Source organism: Actinia tenebrosa, unplaced genomic scaffold (assembly GCF_029948245.1).
Source record: "Actinia tenebrosa isolate PJP-AT-01 unplaced genomic scaffold, QUT_ActTen_1.0 PGA_scaffold0__85_contigs__length_37466705, whole genome shotgun sequence".
Taxonomy (NCBI): Eukaryota; Metazoa; Cnidaria; class Anthozoa; order Actiniaria; family Actiniidae; genus Actinia; species Actinia tenebrosa.
Window position 1 is genome coordinate 35,189,330 of NW_028292569.1, and position 21,242 is coordinate 35,210,571.

A 21,242-nucleotide genomic window follows, 5' to 3' on the forward strand; every position below is an offset into this window, starting at 1 on the left:
GGCAATTTTCGGAAATATGAGATCTTTTGTCTTATCCTTCAAAAGAGATATAACTAGCTAAAAACTAGTGTGAGCTGCGTCGGTGTTTCTAATGAAACAGTAATGATGAAAAGGTAAATTATACACCGTGAAAAGATGAAAAAACTTACTGACGTTTCGGACGCTGGTCCTTCGTCGGAGTAAAAGCAAATGCTTTTACTCCGACGAAGGACTAGCGTCCGAAACGTCAGTAAGTTTTTTCATCTTTTCACGGTGTATAATTTACCTTCAAAAGAGACATTCGTCTAGGAAAATCTTGGTATACTGAAAAAAACTTTACAAGTAAATTCTTTACCATTATCTATTATGGACAAAATCGTAGCAAAAATCGCTAGTGTAAAGGCATTTTGCCTATGTTTTGCGGTGTTTATGTTGATACCGCGGGCGCACACTCCAGTGGACTGCACGTGGACGTACGAGAACAACATGGTGGACAGTGCAGAATTGAGTGTAGATTCACTCAAAACAGCCATAGGAGGCAAGAAAATAAGTCGTTGAAACAACAGTTGTGAGAAAAGTCTAACCTATACAAATATACATCTAATATATTCATGTCTTTAACCACTGTGCAGATATTTTGAAAAGTTCAGAGCTGTCTTCGTTGACTTCTCGAATTGTCAGGAATAATCTCGAAGAGCGCTTTAATATCAGCCTTAAAGACAGGTATTTTAGTTCATAGACTGGTTTAAGAGATTCTTTCGATAATGCTACTTAAAATGCTATCTGTAAGGTGCCGTTCTGGCTGGTTTTGGGGCAGAAAAAGCTGAAATGAGAATGTCGTTGTTTTGTTGATGAAACAGGAAGAAGGAGATTGATGAACTGTTAATGTCTATGATAGAAGAAAACCAAGACCAAAAGAACGAAGATGGTGATGTACCTACTAATGGCGCTGTAGATTCTGAACAAGAATCTCAAAGCGAAGATGAGGTGATAAAAAAAAAATGTATATTTGTTGGAAAAAAGAACAACACATTTTTACAAATTTCAAGCTTTCATTCCTATTCTCGAAATATTTTTTGAAAAACTTTACCAGGCCTCAGAACGAAGCTTAGAGTTTATAATAATTATATTCTCAATTTGATTCCTGTTGATAAGTATTTGTATTTCTTAGTTATGATATTTCAGGATTGGTTAAGTTTAAATTTATTTACTCTCCCCTCCCCTCCACAGTAATATTTGTGCGACTCTCTAAATTTAGGTTGCTATGAATAGACCCTTGCAGTGCATCCGAATACCTCCTCTTCAGAGAGAAATCAGAATTTCTAAGGAGCAGATATCTGTATAACAAGGGAATTGTAACTTCAAATAGCTGGAGAGGGTGTTAAAAGGCAACACTCTTAAGTATGACCATATTTAATGTATTCGAAAAGGTTCTGCACTGCCAAACGAGCTTTTACATGCATTATTTAGTAAAACCAGCTAACTTCACATCTAAATTGTTGCTACTGTATAAACATGGTCATACTTTTGCATGTGTTGTGCTATAACAGTGCTAATTGGTGCAAAATCTCAGAACAGGCTCAATGGGAAATAGACTGCTGTCAATCAAGCAAGTTGTGAGAGTATCAATGTACATTGAAAGTTTGTCTGTTGCCCTTTGAGCTTGTTGTGAGAGTTTGTCTTGACCGTCGCATAGCAATGAAAACAGTGGTCAATCTGATAACAATATTTAAATTGATATTCCCAGGACGAGGAACCAGCCACTAAAAAAGCCAAGAAAGAAAAAAAATCTTCAGTATCAAAATCTGGAGCAACAAATAAACAAATGAGCAAGAAAACAGAATCAAGAGAGAACAAGGTAGAGTAAATCGTAAACACTTAATTAAAAGTAAAAAAAGTACCATGTATTTGTAGGCTAAAAATATTGGCATCAAATAATGTTTGGCCAGAATTGGAACTTGCCCAGTCAAATCTTTGCTTTGCCGGTCATTTTGACCAGTAATATTGAGCCAGAAAAGAGGTATGACTGAGCTAAAACTAATTTGGCAGCTTATCATGACTAGTGTCTGACCAACCATTATTTTATCTATAGATTTTATCTATGGATGTCATGTTTGCAGACATTGTTATTGTGGCGAAACAAGTTAAAAGTTATATTTGCACTCTAAATAAATAAAAAAATAACTCAGTGGTGATAACTAGTAGAGTACTAGTGTGGACTGCGTCAGTGTTTCTGAATAAAACAGTAGGAACTTGTAGATAATTTTGGATCACCATAAAAGGCTTTGTGAAACTGACGTTTTGGACGTTAGTCCTTCGTCAGAGTACTCCGACAAAGGACTAATGTCCAAAACGTCAGTTTCACAAAGCCTTTTACGGTGATCCAAAATTATCTACAAGTTCCTACTGTTAATAAAATAAATCCTTTCATTTAAGTATCTAGTTGTTCTAGTGCTTTGCGCTAATTGGAGGCACTTTTCACTCACACTCACTACCACATCATTCAATATTCTTTGCACACAACGCTCAACTCACATGTTGATTTTTACGGAGGGAGGAAACCAGAGAACCCGGAGAAAACCCTTGTAGCATAGGAGAGAACAACACATCAAACAAACTCAATTCGCATGTGGAGACTGAAGGGCTCGAACCAGCGACCCAACCTGTTAGACTCACAGCAGTGAAAGACAACAAGTTAGCTGCATATGCCACTCATGCTACCCTATTCTTGTACTTATCCCTTATTTATGATGAAAATTTTATTTTTTTGTACAGTTTGGTTGGATTTTAAAATAAAAGCGACTAGGGATGTACAGTTTTATGAACACAGTGACATCATGGCTGTTTCAAATAAATATGTTTGAGATGCTTTTGAACTTTACTGATCGAAATAAATTTATGTCCATCGCAAAGTGCTACACCATGAGAAATATTTGTCACAGGATATAAATTTATGTCAAAATGAAAAAGTGCAGTTATGACTTTTAACCTGTTTGTTGATGTGCTAAACATTTTAACAATAGATTATGTCAATCTCCAATAGCTTTCCGGTTGAAATTTGAATAAAAACCAACCAAAACAAATTTGGTCATCATATCCCCACGTATTTTCAGGATGACGATGATGCTGAAGTTGCTAGAAAGTTACATGAAAGTGAAAGAGGTCTAAGAACAAGAAAACAGCCTGCCAAGAGAACACAGGTAAACCATCTTCACAAGTACCCTACATTTCATATTCCGGCTGCGTTACCAGCGTGGTTGGTCCTTGTGGTGTAGTGGTTAACACATCGGACTGGAATACCGAAGATGTGAATTCAATTCCTGCCAAGGGCATTTGATATTTTTCTCTTATTCTCTCTATTTCATTACACACACCGAACACATAATTTATTACTACTATACTACATCTTCTCTCTTTATATATTTACTGTCAATGTCATTCTGGCCTGGGGGAGGGGAGGGGTTATGAAGATGCTTTCAACATTTTGTCAGTAAAAAAGCTTCAGAGAGGGGGGGGGGGGGGGTTACTCTATTCTGGGTTTCTGCATTAGCAGAATTGAGCAAAATTCTTTTTCATTTGTAGAAAAACTCGACAAAGAAAGAACCAAAGCCAAAGGGAGAAAAAAGTCGCACTGGTAAGACCAGGGAGAAAGAAACAATAAACATACAAGGGAGAAAAAACTGTTGAGATAAAGCATTGCCAACAGGGATTTAGCCTCCCCACCCTTATGAGAAAGAATCCATGGGCAAATCTCAGGGGCAGATCCAGAATTCTGAGAAAAGGCTGGCCCGTAAAAATTTGGCGTTGAACAAATCTCACCAATGACTATGCAAAGAAACCATAGAAAGGTCTAGGGGCATGCTCACAAGGGATTCTCAAAATATGGTTTCCAGAAATAGTATTTCTTGCATCTTAGGAGTATTTTGGACGACAAAAGAGGTAGGGGTAAACGCATCTCTGACTAAAAAGAGAGAGTGCCGCAGTATCATAAGCCCCCTTTAAATCTGCCTCTGGTTCTATCCACATGGGCCCAGTTGTATGAAGGGCGGATAGCGCTATCCAGTGGATAAGTTGATGCTGTTATCCAATAAATTTATCCACCTGATAAGATTTATCCTTCGGATAGCCCGGTTGTACAGAGGGCGGATAGCGCTATCTATTAAATGGATAAATCCTTATCCAGTGGATAAGTCGATGCTGTTATCCAATAAATTTATCCACTGGATAAGATTTTCCATTGGATAGCGCTATCCACCCTTCGTACAATGAAGCTCAAAAAATAACACTAATTCCATCATTATTAATTCATGACCTCTAGGCTTTGGAAAACCGATGATTTTGTCACCAGAACTTGCTGAAATCATGGAAGCCGATCAGGTAAGAAGCTCTCAGAAGATTCTTCACTATAATATCAATATTATAATAGCGCAGCGCACTGATTCTAAAAATAGCTTAAAGATTCAGACAAACATTGCATTCTGTTTAACCGCTACGAGGATTATACGAACTGATTTTATTATTTTTACTTAAAGTTACAATAATAACCCATGTAAACTAAGATCAACTGCAATCAGCTGTGAAAATTATCTGCTGAAAGTAAACTTGTAAGTTTGTTTGTCCGAATTTCGCCTTTGTCTTCATTTTTATGATGTCACGACTGCGCTGCGCTATTGATAATATTTATTCATTTTGTTTTAATACATCTTGTTTTATTTGTTTCTGTTGTAGCTGTCGAGATCAGAAGTTGTCAAAAAGATGTGGCAGATAATCAGGGAGAGAAATTTGACAGTAGGTTTTTTTATTGATATATTAAATGCATTGATCTTTTGTTCTTTGAGATATGCATGCTCTGAATTGTAGTTAAATGCTTGAAAAACCGTGTTTGTCAGAAAACACAAAACACTCAACTCAAACGTTTCGTTTATCTTATAAAAGCAATATGAAATGTCCACTTTTGTCTTCATACTGCAATTCAAACACTCTAGGACCTTAAGAGCACTTGAGAAGTTAAAGCATCATTTGGCTATGCTCCTTGTTTCTTTATGACTCTAGATACAGCTCCCAGAGTGTATAATGAGAGTATAATGGAACACTTTTTGTCATACTTCATTCAGTAATACAGTACTTAGATATTTTCAAAAGATATATCGTACGCATATGTAGATGACCGAACTCCAATCTTACGAAAAAATTACTTTTCATCAAACCAACCAAAAAATATGTCAGAGATTCATGGATAAACATCGAAAAACTACTAAACATTGATAAAGATCAGGCCAGAAGATTAAAAAAAGACAGAAAAGCCTTCAAAGGACTTCTTTTTAAGAACTTTAATCTAGAATAGAATAGAGTCCCCATTGTTCAGTTAATAACTGTTAATAATGGAACAGAACTGATACTGATACTGATGTACTTATTTTAGGAAGTGTCAAAAAGTGTCAAAAACACTCAAGAAGCACTCACTGTTATTGATTCTAACTTTGTGCACCTTCAAAATCTATAGGACCCAAAGGATAAAAGATATCATATTTGTGACCCTCAACTCTTGAAAGTATTTGGTAAGTTTTACAAAATGTATAATGTTTGTCGTGTCATTTTTGGTGTTATTATACCTCTGTGCTTTTAAGGATATTTGACAAATAAATCTTATCCAGCGGCTATCCTAACCCATGAGACAAGAGGGCACTACTGTACCACTATCCATCCCTTGAATCCCTATTTTTCCATGTTAAATTATTATTCTTTATGATTAAATCCAGGGACAAAGAGGGTCAGAACCTTCTCCATGATGAAGTACCTAAAACAACACATAAAGGACCCCGCCCTTATTAGTTAGACACATTGCCATGGCAACAGATATGTTTGGCAACATTCTGCATGTTGGGCTATAATGATTTTGCATTCACCACCAAATCATGGTTTCAACGTAGTGTCAGCTTCAAAAGTCGAACAAGAAGTAAAATAGGTATTGTATCTGATACATTAACATTCCCTACTCTTGGGGAAAGAAATTCTCAAGCATTTGTCTTTAGGTTGGAAGCATTTTTAATTCATAATCGAGAAGTATTTAAATGGTTTAGTAAAATAGTTCATGTTATTATATTTTTGGTTTCTTACTTTCTTTTGGACGAAAGTGATTTCTTTGTACTTTACAGTATGTGCATTTATAATAATTCATACTAGGATATTAGTAAATTATTATTATTTTCTTTGGAAAGGGTTAAACTCTTATAAGCATCTATGATTTATACTGGGAAGTTATAATGGATAGGGTGTGGTCGAAAATGGAATGTCAAAGAGCATACCCACCCCTCCCCAAACCCCTTTTAGTATGGAGCGCATTGTAATGTCTCTCTGAGATTTAAGTGTCACATCATTCCAACAGACTATTTTCTAACCTTCTTTACTTTAAATAAAGATTTTGTGATCTAATGATCTATGCATGTAATCCTAAATGGGGCGTCTATTTCCTATTTTGACGTCACCACGCGGTTGGCATATGACGTCATGTCTACAAAGACAAGTTTTGATGTCGCTGTTATAACTTTGGTAATAGATGACATTTCTTCAAACCTATTGATGGGTTGCAAGCATTCCCAAGAAAGTCGAAAGACAAAAGCATAACGGCCATTGTGGTACCGTTAACAATGGATGCTAATGAGAAATCTTTTGTTAAATGGCACCAACGCTCCCCCGAGAGGCCGCGATGACGTAACGTGCAATCGAAGAATATCGATCGCAAGAACGTCTAAAAGGGGCGTCCATTTCCTATTTTGACTTCACCACCAGGTTGGTATATGACGTCATTTCTACAAAGACAACAATGAAAGTCGCTGTTATAACTTCGTTATTAGATGATTTTTCTTCAAACCAATGTCGATTGTGTGAACTTCTAAAAAGGGCGTCTATTTCCTATTGTGACGTTACCACGAGGTTGGTGTATTACGTCATGCTCACAGACTGTGATATTACCCTTCAGTGCTCCTAGAATATTGTATATTCAACCCCTTCCCTTTCGTAAACATCGTTCAGGGACGTTCTGTGTGACGTCATTCTCGAGAGGTCCTTGGGGCTCTTACAAATAGTCACTTATTCATGTTGATGTTGATGTTTTCGAGGCGATAAGAACCGATATATGTTAGCAGGTTTACGGCAAAAAGCACCAATTAATGAAAGGCACGGGGAAAAGTGCCCTTGAGAGCTTTTTATGAAAGATAAAAACACTTATCACTGTTTGTATGCTATTCTATGGCACAGGTTATCTAAACCATTTAAAGACTCGATAATGAGAAATGTGTCTAAGTGGGCGTAGTGGAACAACTGAATTAAGTGAATAAGAATAAAAGAATGAATACATGAATGAATACACGATGCAGAGAAGGAAGTTGAAAGTAAATGAATGAATGAACCGGGAAAGGATATTCGTATTGTTTGAGTGAGTGAGTGGAGCAGAGAAGAAACCTTGTAGTGTGAATGAATAAATGAATGGAGCAGAAAAAGACATTTGCATTGTGTGAAGAAATGAATGTGTGAGTGATTGAGTGAAGCGGAGGAGTGTATTCAGAACAAATATAGGGATGAACGATTTCAAATGAATAATTAACGAAAACAACTTCATAAATAAACGAAGAAAAGTAATAGTTCACAGAGGATAAATTTATAAATAAAATGAATTGCATGCATTGAAAAGCGCCGTTTATTTCTTTTAAGTAAAAGTTACTGAAAACTTGATCCGGACTTCGAAAAAAGCCGGGGCAATCCATTAATATTAGATATTTCTTGTACAAAAAGTTGCTCTTGCGTTTCAGTTGCTAGACTTTTGTATATGCTGGGCTTTGAAGATTCGTTTTCAATAATGAATATTCGAATCGAATAATGAAATCAAGAAACCAAAAATAAAGTCATTAATGATCTCTACGTGTTTACGCTTGAGATTGTTTGACTGCAATTAGAGAGTTTTAGATTTACGCTCACGGCAAACGTGAAACGTCAGTTGACCAGTAAAAAATTCTTTTAAATTACTGAAAAAGAATCGCAAAAAAGTCCAAGTAGTAGAAAACAAAAGAGTATTTGCGCTTGGTGAGAAGGTTTGTAAAAGGTAAAGTAAAATAAAGGAAAACTATGAAAACGTGGTCACGTTTGCCGTTTGCGGGCAGAAAAAAAAGTCAATCTAAAACTCTCTAATTACTACAAATGATCGCCGAACCCATTATTTTCCTAATGTTTTTAGTATTTACGAGTCTGAGTCTATTTAATAGATGTTAATTCACGTGACCAAACAAAAGCCAGTACAATATCATACCCCTTTGAAGTTTGCCGTCTTTCATAACCATTTCCCTCTATTAACTATGCTTTCAATAGCAGCATAAAATTAATTGAGAACGGACTTCATAAAACGAAAAAAACGGGGGAAATCTCGCGTTAGTAAAATAGAGTCAAGAAGCATATTAATTTGATTTGAACTACCACTCGATTTATTAGATTTTGTTTCACGCAAACGTTGAAAGACTTGCCAATTTCTAATTTTTATTTTGATCGGAAGTAAACACACAACTCTAAAAGCATGATTTTCATTGATTATTTTTCACGATCACTTCCGAAAAACTGTGCATGCGCCAAAGAATGAATTATGCCGCAGGCCAGAAAAAACGCAGGCTCGGTACGAGGTTGACAACAGGGCTGAATGTCAGCTGCACATGCGCCAAATTTTTGCACTGGCATTATATGTCGCTAACTTTGACTTTCGCAACTCCTTCGTCTCCGTATTATTTCACGCGCGCTGAAGAAAGCACAGGCAGCCCAACCAGGACCAGACGCGTGACTTCAACGCTCGCTTTTTTTCACTTATTCGGCTTGAAGCAAGTGTAGCTTTTTCTGAGGCGCGAGGTGGCGAAGCTTGCTGATCTCGTCCAAAAATTCAGCCCCATAACCCCCTGTACCACGTTTGCATGAGAATTTATAAACAATGGGATAACTATTGTGAAAAGTTCATTGTTTTATTTTTATTTTATCGACAATAAATGCCTGACTTTCTTTCCTTTTATTGTGTGGATTGAGAAGCGTTTTTTTTTTCAAGAACACTAAAGTGATTTTACTTGGCCTGTAAAACAATGTTTACGTTTACTATTCTTTCACGGGCCAAGGCCAAATCACTCTACTTCACATTGTACGTTGCGACTTGAGTCGATGTCAAAATGTTGAGTTTTATGAACAAAAATGCTTTTCTTTCGTCGAGAAAATCAAACTTCGCTAAGCGTCTTTCTCGTCTCGAAGGTGCCCTCAATTCTGTTGGTCAGTGGAAAGCAACGATAGATGCTGACCAGAAGGAACGTAGGCTCAGAGTCCGTCAGCTTCGTGTAACGAAAACGTTTGTGAAACTTTTGCTGTATTTAACAGGGTGAATATTCTGTACTCTATTAGCTCTCAGTTTTATTCTCGCAACCGCGTAAATCTAGATCTTCCAGTGCATTATTCTGGCCATTTTTCCACACAATTTGCGTCTCTTTTTTGCCAATAATTTTTGTCTTGTATTCTTGAATACAGTTATCGTCTATCCCACAACACGAAGTTCGTCTCTCACATTCATGGTGTTCTTTACTGTCGCTCTCTAGTGGACAGTTACACATACTGCTAGTTCGTTTGCATTTATTGCACGCGTTTTTATGTCCGTTGGCTCCAAGGTTACAAAATTTTTTGTGTGTCATGGGCTTATCTTCGCGCCATTCACAGAGTATTTTGAGGAACGCTCTTTTGAAGTCTCTATTTCTATAAGTATAGATGATAGGATTCACCATTGAGCCGCTGTAATGCATCCATTTAACCAGCGGTATCACGATTTTATACGGGACCTTGCATTTCTTACAGTACATTGAGACAAGCATTATAATGAAGAACGGTAACCAGGCAATGATGAAGGCGCTGATGACCACGCCAAGCGTCACCGCGATTCGAATTTCTCGCCTTAGAGAACGGGAACGCCTCGCCCGAGCTCTCCGGTCCGCAATACGATATATAATCACATAGTTGACAAGAATGATAAAAAGCGGCAAGAAAAAGCTGGAAAAACTGACGAACAGAGGATACCAAGTTCCACTGGAGTTTTTAATGTGTGTAAGGCTACCAACAATGAGGGCGTATAACCATGCGACCGCGATACTGACCATAATGGTGGTATCCGAGAGGTTACGATGAATGGCGGGCTGTGTGACAGACAGACACCTTTCTAGACTGATGGTTACTAGGTTGATGATGGATGCTGTGCCACACATGATGTCGTATGTGATGTACATCTGATATATAACGCCCGTCTGGGAAGGGGTCTCTGGAAATCAAAAATAGAAGAAAATGAAGTTAGGAGAAAAGATAATTAGGATTCGTACCTGGAACATGCATGCATCCCCCTACCCTACCTTTGTGAGGACCCTACCCCTATAAAGAAGTCTCAACTCTACTTCATCGGAATTCATAGACGTATTACTTTACGTAGTTTTCAGGTTAAGTTTCAAAATACCATAATCTTGAGTACCGCGATTTCATCAACAAAAGGTCACTACCCTAGCACTTGTAAAATGTCAAGTTTGTCTTTGTGGTTTGTGGGGTTTTACAAGTTTGGACATAAGATTTCCAGACTACAATTAAAATAGCTTAAATATTTACGCAAACCAGCATTAATGCATAAGTAGATGAAATGTTTTTGTTTTGAGAGTCAAGGATTATTATTATTATCATCATCATCATCATTATCATAATTATTATCATCATTATCATTAAGATAATCTACATTTGACCATACGCGTTTCGCTCAGATCCGGCTCTTCGTTTTCTACACTCAGTAACCACTAACTATGTGACGCAAAATCCCTTAAGATATAAATAACAATGAAACAACCGCCATGTTGGTCGATCTAACAAGAGAAGCTAGAGGGATCATATTTAAACCTTTTAAAAAAGTGACTACTTAGTTGTTGAATTTTGGCAGCTATGACGTAAATTACACATGCTCTGTTTTTCGAAACTAGCGCTAAAAAACCAAATCGACCTGAAAGCGAGTGTAGTTTATCTACGTTAACAGTTCGTTTATATCTTTCGCTAAGCGATTTCATGATCGTGCGCTTACGTCGATTAAGGCTCGTGTCTCGTTTGCGTGACCGTTCGCTCGACAAGATTCGATATCGTTTACAGAGGCTTATTTCATTCCCTGTGTGTCAGTGTGTGGACGTTGCTTTCGTTACTCGCGCTCCGTGATCGTACGATAAGGCCCTGGCTAAACGAGGAAACATATTTCCCTAAATGTTTCCTAAGGTGGCAAAACTGTCAGGAAACATCGGGAAACAATGTTTCCATGCGTCTTGGAAACATGAAATGCTTCTGCCGCACAGCAAAAACATTTTTTGCGTCTTGAAAGCAAAATTTGTTGCACGCAACAATGTTTCGCATGTGGCTAAACTGGGAAACATAGAGGAAACATGCGCGCGGTAAACATGTTTCCTCGTTTGGCCAGGGCCTAAGGCTCAGGTTAGACGTCGAACTTCACATCAAAGAAGACCGCCTTGTTAGCCATTGCTTTAATAAGTTTCGCGGCTCATGTGGAGTTCGAAGTTTGACAAGAGCCTGAGTTCCGTTCACTGGCTTTCCTTTCTTTTATTCCATTTTTTAAGTTTCATTTCTTTTTAATTCACCGCGCTCGCATTTTCGATCTTAATCTTATATTTTAATCATTGATCCTTCGCTATCGTTATCGAACTTATATCTCAACTCGCATCTCTCTCATTTTTACTTCTATTCGATTTTTTCTTTATCTTTTTAAAATAATAGTTAAATGTTTTAACTCCAAAGCCATAAGCCATTGCTCCTACACAAATCCTTTTACAACAAATCCAATTTTTAAGTAATACATACCGTATGTAAGAGGCGTTTGACTCATTAATTGTTTCTGTTGGTTTGAATTCCAACTACGAATGACTTCGTTTTTATCACAATATATGTTGATCAATACTCAGCAGGCGAAACGGACTGATTCATTTTAAGATCAATTATAAGGAAATTGTTTTGATTCTAATCATTTTTCTTCAACTTTTGAAAAACAGCCTTCACTAGTCTTTTTTTCATCAGTTTAGTATTGTTTTTGCTTTTTACTTAAATAATGCTTGTTGCAACAGTGGACTTTAGTAATTATATATCTTTAGTCTGTTAGTCCACTGCGTATTTTTTTCGTATTGGTAAAACGAAGTCAAATATAAGAAGACTCAATCCTGTCAACAAATCATACCACCTAACCTTGTTATTCAATTTTTTTTCTTCCTCGATAATGATTCTATACTGGACCGAGGGGAGATTGAGAGTGTAGCGCAGTCTTGCATTCTGATTTAAGGAGGTTGGAAAGTGTTTTGTGCCTTCACATACACTTACAATTATGAACTAAAAAAATTAATATGGCTATAATATGACAGCAAGTAAACCGAGAATGCCAAAGACTATAAACCAAAGATCACAATGAGCATGACAAAATGACGTCAGACGTTGCTATGACAACATCAGAACCCTTGGTATGCCATCAAAAATATTCATTTAATAAATCATAACTCAGGAACCAAATGGTAAAATTTTTTAAAAACCCGAATATTTAAAGTTTGTATCGTAATCTTCTTTTTGGCAAAAAAAGAAAAAAAATCTGTAATAGGAAATTCGTAAAAATTATTAAAATTTGTTTGGAATAGTTTCCTCTTATAGAATTTTTTAAGTTTTTCCTTAACTAGTTTTCGAAAACATAAACTAAAGCTCTATGCAAAATTCGAAGAAATTTGACCACAGAGTTTTTGATTTTTTTTTTCAGTTTGAATATTAAAAATTCATAAAGCGCACGCGCGCTCAAGAAAAACCGTATCGAGCCTCCTTACCTATCTCTTCTAAATAAGTACTAATTGATTAAAGTGTTGTTTAGAAATGATTTGATTCCGTATTTACGACCACCAAAATTGGGGGGAAATCAAATTTCACGCGAAAAACACCCCAAAAAAGGCCCACACAACACTACTTCCGTTGGAGAGTGTTTCGTATTTTAAATCGTTCTGTGTTATGCTGAATTACTGTAGTTCGGTGACTAGAGTCAAACCATGACGTGCGATAATCCGTGTCTTTCTTTTAGAGTCTCATTGGGAGTCTCATAGTCTGGAATAATTGTTCGGTTTTAAAACTATTACATTGATATCTAAAACATCTAGCAGCAGTTAGGCGGACTCGCGAAACGCCGACAAAGCCAAAAATCGAAAGTCGAAAAACATCAGGGGGGGTGGGTTTTTAGAGGTCGGTAACCCGCCCTACAGGGGGTCTTGCGCGATCGGCCGACACGCGAAATGTGCCTAACTGCTGCTCTGTTGGGGTCGCAAACAGAGGGAAAGATATCCTTTAGATATACGATGCATGAGTGTAAGAAGTTCGTTAACGACTTCTGTGTGATTTGTTTAACGCCTAAAGTTGTCATGCCGAAGCCAGAATCTTTTTGGTGTTGTGGTAAAAAAATGCAGATAGAGGAGGACACGTCAGCACAGTGTTACGAGTGTGGTAAGAATATTCGTAATGCGGTGCCAAATGTTACCAAAGAACAGTATTACGCCAATGGAGGTCGCACGAAAACGCCATATAAGAGGTTGAAATACTTCAGGGACTGGATGAATTATATCCAGGGGTTGCATCCGGTGTATTTAGACACGCGGGAGATCGTGGACAATTTGGAAGAGCCCTCGCCGCAAAGTCTACGAAAGACATTGAAAAAATTAAAGCTAGGGAAATATTACAAAGCTATTCCCTATCTTTTGTCTGAAATTACCGGTAGGCGTATTCCTCATGTCCCAGATATGCAAAGGGCCGAGTGGTTATTCTGTCGGCTGGATAAGGATATTCCTTATTACCCCGACGTAATTTACGAAATATTTTACGAAATAGACCCCAACCACCCCCTATTAGAATGGATTCCGAGAAGATGAAATGTGCAGTCGAAATCCCCCTACGTTCTTTTCAAAGCAGATGTCTACTGAGCGAGTTTTCTTTGGAGCTCCTCTTTTGCCTTCTGGTAGATCTGTTTGCGAGATTCCTCGGACAGATCTTTCACGATGGTTTTTTTATTGCCCGACTTTAATTCGCCGTATTTCTTTTCCTCCGCGAGGATCAAAGAAAACTCCGTGTCGTCTATGCGGCGGTCCCGCAGAGCCTTGGAGACCAAGTCGGCGATGGTGTTAGCCTTTGCTCTTGCCAGGGCTATATGAGTGTCGTGCTTGGATATCTTACCGGACAATTGCTTTATAATGCCTGTCGTAACAGCGGAAACAATGCCGCAGACAGCTCCAACGCTTGCCAAAGGAATGCCAATGACTATTCCAGGCCCGGTAAGCGAAGTAGCAACGCCGGTGCCTGTTAACGCCACGGACATGGAGCCGGAAGTTATCGCGATTTTATGCAAGATGCTTCGGGCTCTAGCGTACTTTTTTCTAACCTCTTCATAGTGTTTCGCTTGCCCTTCCAAGTAAGCCAGTATTAAGTTCGCCTTGTTTAAACGAAAGTTCTCGGCGTTCAATTCTGTAGGACCTATGGTGGGAACATCTGGGTACAACTGAGGTGCTGAAGGTATAACATCCATTATATACTAATGTACGACGCTTTTGGGAATGACATAGAGGAGCAGCCACATCACGACAACCGGGATTATGCCAACTGGAGAGCATTTAGGAAGATGTTTCCGCACGCGGATGCTAGTAAGTTCGAAAGAAGATCCGATGGGATTTACTATAAAGGCTCCAGGATGTACAGCAATGCGGACTTGGAGCCAAAGGTGACCGTTAAGCATAAAGAAAAGCCGAAGCCCAACTTCCCAGAGAATTTACTGCTTACGGATGAAGAATATCCATTTTACGATAATAAAGACACGAAGGGTTTCGAAGATTTGGTTACCACTTTAAAAATACCCGTAGGTAAGTCTTCCTTTAAGATGAAGGTTAGAGACATCTTCAGAGAAACGCGCATCAAGCATACGTCAGGTAAAGAAGCCCGCGAATGGCTTGCAGGGCCTAACATGCGGTATTGGCCGCAGCAGTTAAACTTTGCTGTCTGGGCTGCGACGAAAGGATGCGGAGTAGCCGCGGATATGTTTCATATTCCTTTCCTGCGATTTCATGTTGCTTTTACCATCCGCAGAATATTGTTTGAACTAGGAGCACCTCTTCCTAGTGATACTGTCTTTAACGCGAAGGATAATAAGTATGATAAAGTCGCATGGGAGCATTTAAAAAATGAATTCAACCTAACGAATCCTGACTTTCGTAATAAAGAAGGTGCCGCACATGGTTTAGGAGAAACGTACACTTATGCTTCATACGTCGGAGCCAGCATAGAAAGGGCCGGAATGGGATACCCCAGCAGATGGGAATTCTCCGACCTTGGTGGTAAAGCATCGAGGGGTACTTTAATTTACTTCATAGAAAGCAAAGAGAAATATCCATGGGCGCCTTTCTTTGCCGCAAAAGGTATTGGTTTGAAGAACCAAGCAAGAATTAACCGAAGTATTGAAGCCTTCGTCTATTGCGTCCTTGGCGCCCAAGTTAGCACCCGCAGCCCTATCGTGAGTGCCTCCGGTGCGTCACAGGAAACCCAACAAGTATTCCTCGTTCTCTTCGAAAGCGCTGTTATCGAGAATGAGATTTCTAAGTCAGTTCAAAGATATCAACTTGCGGTGCAGCAATCAAAGGTTAGACTGGATTATGCCTTGAGTCCTGGTTGTTGGTTAATGCCAAGTAATTTGGTCATCAACGCCGATTCCGTCGTGGGTTACAACAACAAACTTCAACGAGCTACTAAGGATATGAAGTTTGGGGTGAATGACGTGAACTCTGACACTCTTAGGAACATTCCCCATTTCGTGGAGAAGCCAAAGAAGGAGCACGTAGAAAAACCATCGAAGAAGGCGCATGTAGGAAAACCCGAACCAAAGAAACCAGTAAAGAAGGTTACCGAGGAATATGACCATGACTTACTAAAAGCCGGCTTAGCAGCTGCAAGCATTGGTCTGAGCTATTATATATGGCGATGAACAACCCCTACGTAGCTGGAGTAGATTGTGTTTATACGACTTACACAGGCGAGAAAAAATACAACCAGAGCTCTTGGGTTGATGTCACGGGCATGTCCGTGAATTTGAACTACTCAGGAAAGAAGTTGATAATATGCAGTATTTGCATTGGTACGGCGAGTGATGCAAACGTAGGATTTCGTTTCTGTGACGACAATGGAGTATTACAGCCCATGCGCGCGAAGACAAACAACAGAGAGCCTACACATTTCTCGGTAGAGCCGCCCGACACCAGCACCGAAAATCTCTCGGTTTGGACTTTTCACATGGTTGCTGATTGCCATGGGAAGGTAAAGTTGCAAATACGCGTAGATGACACGGCGTCGGCGTGCATAAATAGCATAGAAGATCAAAGAGATCGACCTTATAATCACGCGACCATCAGCACTCTTACAGTGTTAAGCCTGTGAGAATCTGTGATTCTTAAATTATATGAATCCGCATTTAAGTGAAACGCATTACGTTCACTACTTAGACGTAAAGGAGTACGCAAGGCATGAGTGGTTTGATATGGGAATGTGGGTTGAAGTTGGAGGTCCTGCGTTAGTCATTTGCACCATTAGCATTAACACGGGAGTGAGCGCGAATGTGGGGTTTAGGCTTGTCGATGAGAATGACGAGCCTTTGCCCCCCTATCGAACTTCCCCAAACAGCAGAAGAGCGGCCCACTTTTCGATGGAGCCAAACAAATTTAGCGGAGAAGATCTGACGCCGGTCACGTTTCATATGGTAATTAATTGTAAATATGCTAAGTTACAAATATTTCCTGATGACGGTAGCAACGATGGGTCGACGCCGGGCAGCGCAAGGATAAACAGCATTGGCGTGGGTAGCGATATTATCGATGCGGTTTGGAGTCATAAACCCATTTCCACTATGAGCGTGCTGCCGCTAGCCCCAAATTATCAGGGCGGCGCAAATACTATCTTTCATCATCCTCAATCAAGGACGCGGAAAGAGCGCAGCAATTCTAAGGACAGGGAATCCAAGGTCCCTTCATCGACCTAGCTTCTTCAGGAGTACCACCCCAATAGCGACGACCAAGATCCAAATGTTGTTGCCCACAAACTTTAGCAGTTCTCCGCCGGCCCTAAGCGCCAAGGAAACAACCGAACCCAGCAGCCCAGGAAGACCGGCTGCCATCTTTTTTCCCAAGTCCGTCAGCCCATTGCCTAATTTCTTTACCTGTGCGCCTGTAGCCTTAAGCGCGGACAAGATCACGCCTACTACGCTCGAAATAGCGACCGCAAATGCCAGCGGAACGCCATATTTCACCAAAGCTCTTTTTATCTTTTCCTTGGTGGTAAGCCCCAGCTCCTTTTCCTTACCTTCTATTTGCGTTTGTAATTCCGCCAGTCTTTCCTGAAGGGTTTCTACTTCCTTTTGGGCTGCCTCCCTTTCTTCTTCAGGGCGAGTTTGATCTTCGATTATTACTCGCTGTCGATCTATTTCGTACTCCAAGTCTTCGACGGCCTGTCGAAGTTGCCGTATTTGTTCCTCCGCCACTGCCTTGTCCACCATCAATTGCCTTTCTCTGTCAACAGACTCCATTAATTCTTGTCCTAAGCGCTGTAGTTCCGTGTCTTTTCCCGCCGCTTCATTCAAAGCAGCCCTTAGCTGATTCCTTGCGTCGCTTTTTTCGTCCAACGCCTTAGAAAGTCTATTCCTAAAGTCTACGATTTCGTCGGCATGGCTCTTAGTAGTTAGTTTATTTTGTTTAATGAATTCGTCTTCCAATTCTCTTATACGTTCCTGCAATGCTTGGTTTTCCTCTTGGACGGCTTCGAAGCGACTAGTAAGACCGCCTTCTTCCTTGGTTACGTAGTCGAGTTGTCGCGTAAGGTCATCAATGGTTATGTTATTTTCCTGTATTTCCTTCTTAAGTGCTTCCTTTTCAGCAGTCTCGTCGCTCCCCAATTGGCTAAGTCTTTCTTGACGCTCCTCTTGCAGTCTGATTGCGGATCTGAGGGCATCTTTGTAGCCAGGGTTCGAAATGCCCCTAATAAAGGCCCTTTGAGCAACTTCTGTATCCCTTTGAGTCGAAGTGCTTAGCATCGTCAAGTTGGGCGCTCCCAGCGCATTTGTGACTCCTTTTGGAAGCTGGTTATTAAGCAGGTGGGAATTCTTCCTTTGATACAGGTCGTGCCATTTTTCCCTACCCGATTCTCTAACTTGAACCTGCCCTCTATCTCCTATTTGGAAGTCCAAAAGAGCCAGGTTTAGGCTTGGGTATCGCTCCCTTAGGTCCTCGATGATGTTCGCTATTAAGTCCGACCGCACGCCAAGGGATTCCATTTGTAAGTATTCTGGAATGGGCGTGTGGGGGTTCTTAGACTTGAATTTATCTCTTAAGGAACGCATAGCATCGCGGGCCCTGCTGCCATACTTGCTCAGCAATTTATCAAAAAGGCCTCGGGGGTCTACATTGTCATCAGGAAGCAGGGTTTCATATTCTTCGTCATTAATATCAACTTGACCTTCTTCGGTAAGGGGATCGAAATCCGTTCCTTCTACTTCCATTATATATGATAAGCTCAAAGTTAAATCCCAACGTATTACCTAAGCAGGTTGGCGGACTGAAAGCAGAACGCACCTTTCACCGGGTCACATTCACGCCCAGCAGCGCTAAACCTGGAGAAACGCTGTATGTGGGCGTGCCCCGTCTAACGGATAACCTAGTATTGGTTCCTGGCACCCTGGCGTTAAGGTTTGACCTAGCAATACAACCAAGCACCAAGGACAAGCGCTATACCGTCAATAATGTGGGTAGGAACCTCGTCTCTAAGATGAGAATCAAGTTTGCCGGGGAATCTCTCTTGGATTTGAATAGGTACGACCTGTACACCACGTACAAAGATTTATGGTTGACGGCCTTTGACCGTGCACAAAAGATAGAGCAGGGAATCGGAAGCGTTATCCTTCGTAAGCTTCGCAGCGACACCAACCCGGCGCCTACTGACTCCAGCGGAGCAACCGCAGTAGCAGACGCAACAAGGGTAGTAACTGCGTACGGTACCAAATACGTTATCCCTTTGGACTTTGAAGTAATTACGAACCATGGCGTGTATTACCCCAGACAATTGGCAGAGTTGCAGTTTGAAGTAACCCTGGCGGACACTACGAACATTCTAGGAGGCATGGACAGCGCAATTAGCGGGACTGTTGATCCTTATTCTATCACTAATCTAGAATTACAGTACGAAACCGTGTACAGCGAAGAGCTGGCACGTAGCGCCGGCATGGAATACAGCTCCGGAAAGGCATTCCTTTACGACCACGTAGTGATGTATAAGACGTTTAGCTTCCTGGATAAGACGGATGAGGTTATTAACCAAAGCATTAACCTCCCCCGAAGAAGTCTCACGGGGTTGATGTTGGTGTTTGCCAAACCCTACGAAGCCGGTAAGCGCGACTCCGAGGCCTTTCATAACCCCAACATTACCAACGTGGGGGTAAATGTCAACGGCGTTCCAAACAAGGTCTACTCGCAGGGGATAAAGCCCGCAGACGTGTACAGGGAGGCAATGCGCAAGTTTGGCGACCAAATTAACCCTGAGGAATTCTTTAAGGATAAGTATGCGCTGTGGATTGATATGCGCACCATTAACGACGAAGACCTACATGGCCAGGGTTTACGTCTAGTAAACACCCAGGATGGCATAACATTGGAGATCAAGCGCACCAAGAACACCAGTGCCGGCGACGGCGATAAGATAAACTGCTACGTCTTCGTCGTGTCTGACGCGCAACTGAGCGTGGAAATGAACCAACTTAAAAGTGTTGCATATTAGGGTTAAAATATTTCTTAGATATACAATGCTTCGCGTATTCGAAAACAACGACACCAAACTGCAATGCATAGTGCAAGGCGAAACTTTGTACTTTAAGGGAAAAGAGGTGGCAGCTGCATTAGGATATGAAAAAACGAGAAACGCAATCAGGGAGCACGTTTCTGAGAAATACCAGAAAAGGTCGAGTGAGTTAGGAAGGGCCCTAAAACAGGGCGCTTCTATGCACCCACATTCTGTGTTCATATCTGAGCCAGGTTTGTATGAACTGATATTTAGCTCCAAACTACCCCAAGCCGTTAAGTTTCGTGATTGGGTCTTTGAGGAAGTCCTACCCGCGCTGAGAAAGACAGGAAAGTATGAAATGCGCTTTGATGGTCCTAACAAGTTAGTTTTCAAGATGGAGAATGAGTTTGACTTGCATAAGAAAGTCGTGGACTACATACGCCGCTTTTACCCACAGATGCTCATAGCACCCGGCTTAGGCGAATTGCAGGATTCTGACAGCAAGCGCATAAAATGCTGGCAGAAAGGTTATCAAAGGGGTCAACCCGACTTGATGATCTTGAATGCGCATCTTAGGTATCAAGGACTTTGCATCGAATTAAAGACCCCGAAAGGAAATGGCGTGCTTTCCGCAGATCAACGCAAAGTAATTTCGCAGTATGACGCGAATGGTTACCTAACTATGGTTAGTAACGATTATGACGCCATCTGTCGTACCATTAGCAATTACGCGGAGGGCATTCGCATTCCCTGTCGGTTGTGTTGCAAGCGCTTCAAAACTACGGAGGCAATGGCAACGCATTTAAAGATATTCCATAGATATAATGAAGCTCAACTTAATCCATTGGCGTGATCTGACGCACGGTAAAGCATACGAAATAAAAAATTACGTAGTCTTCGAAGACTTGGACCGTTTACGGTTAGTCCTCAAAGACTCTGAGGGCAAGGAATATTCCCTTTGGGCGCCTGATTGCATACGGTACGTAATACAAGGTGAGGAATTCACACATTTACGTAGTTATGGTAAAATAAATGGTCGATGGAAGTTTGACATCGAAAGAATAGTCAGCCCTTCTCCACTTTGTAGTTAAGCGGCTCTTTAGCATCCACAGCCATTAAGTCTGTCATCACGGCAGGCGCCGTTTCTTTTTTCTCCTCATGAATTATGCATTCAGCGGGTGGTTCGCACGTAATACAGTCCATATATTGAAAGGGTAATCAGAAATCCTCCAAAGAATGCGGCTACGTAGGCTAACATATATTACATGCATTTGCAAACCTCCTTTAAAAGGGGTCTTTATTTTTATTGTTGTTTTGTTAAATGTTGATGTTAACAAAACAACAATAAAAAT

The 21,242-nt window shown here is 40.3% G+C and overlaps 2 protein-coding genes across 4 annotated transcripts in view; one reads left to right on the forward strand and one right to left on the reverse strand.

Moving 5' to 3' along the window:
- Nucleotides 1-423: 423 nt before the first annotated feature.
- Nucleotides 424-6,411, forward strand: LOC116303548 (uncharacterized). Its single transcript, XM_031713107.2, has 10 exons — nt 424-517; nt 612-702; nt 840-966; nt 1,727-1,837; nt 3,093-3,179; nt 3,562-3,613; nt 4,298-4,356; nt 4,708-4,767; nt 5,483-5,537; nt 5,739-6,411. Exons 1-10 carry the CDS (start codon nt 466-468, stop codon nt 5,813-5,815), a joined length of 771 nt encoding a protein of 256 aa, XP_031568967.1. The 5' UTR covers nt 424-465; the 3' UTR covers nt 5,816-6,411.
- Nucleotides 6,412-8,956: 2,545 nt separating this feature from the next.
- Nucleotides 8,957-21,242, reverse strand: part of LOC116299822 (histamine H2 receptor-like) — a 41,838-nt gene continuing 29,552 nt past the window's right edge. For all 3 annotated transcript variants that reach the window (XM_089025557.1, XM_089025558.1, XM_089025559.1), the window contains one exon: nt 8,957-10,300. In XM_089025557.1, coding sequence (XP_088881683.1) covers nt 9,396-10,300 — 905 coding nt within the window. In that variant the 3' untranslated portion in view covers nt 8,957-9,395. The remainder of the gene's footprint in view (nt 10,301-21,242) is intronic.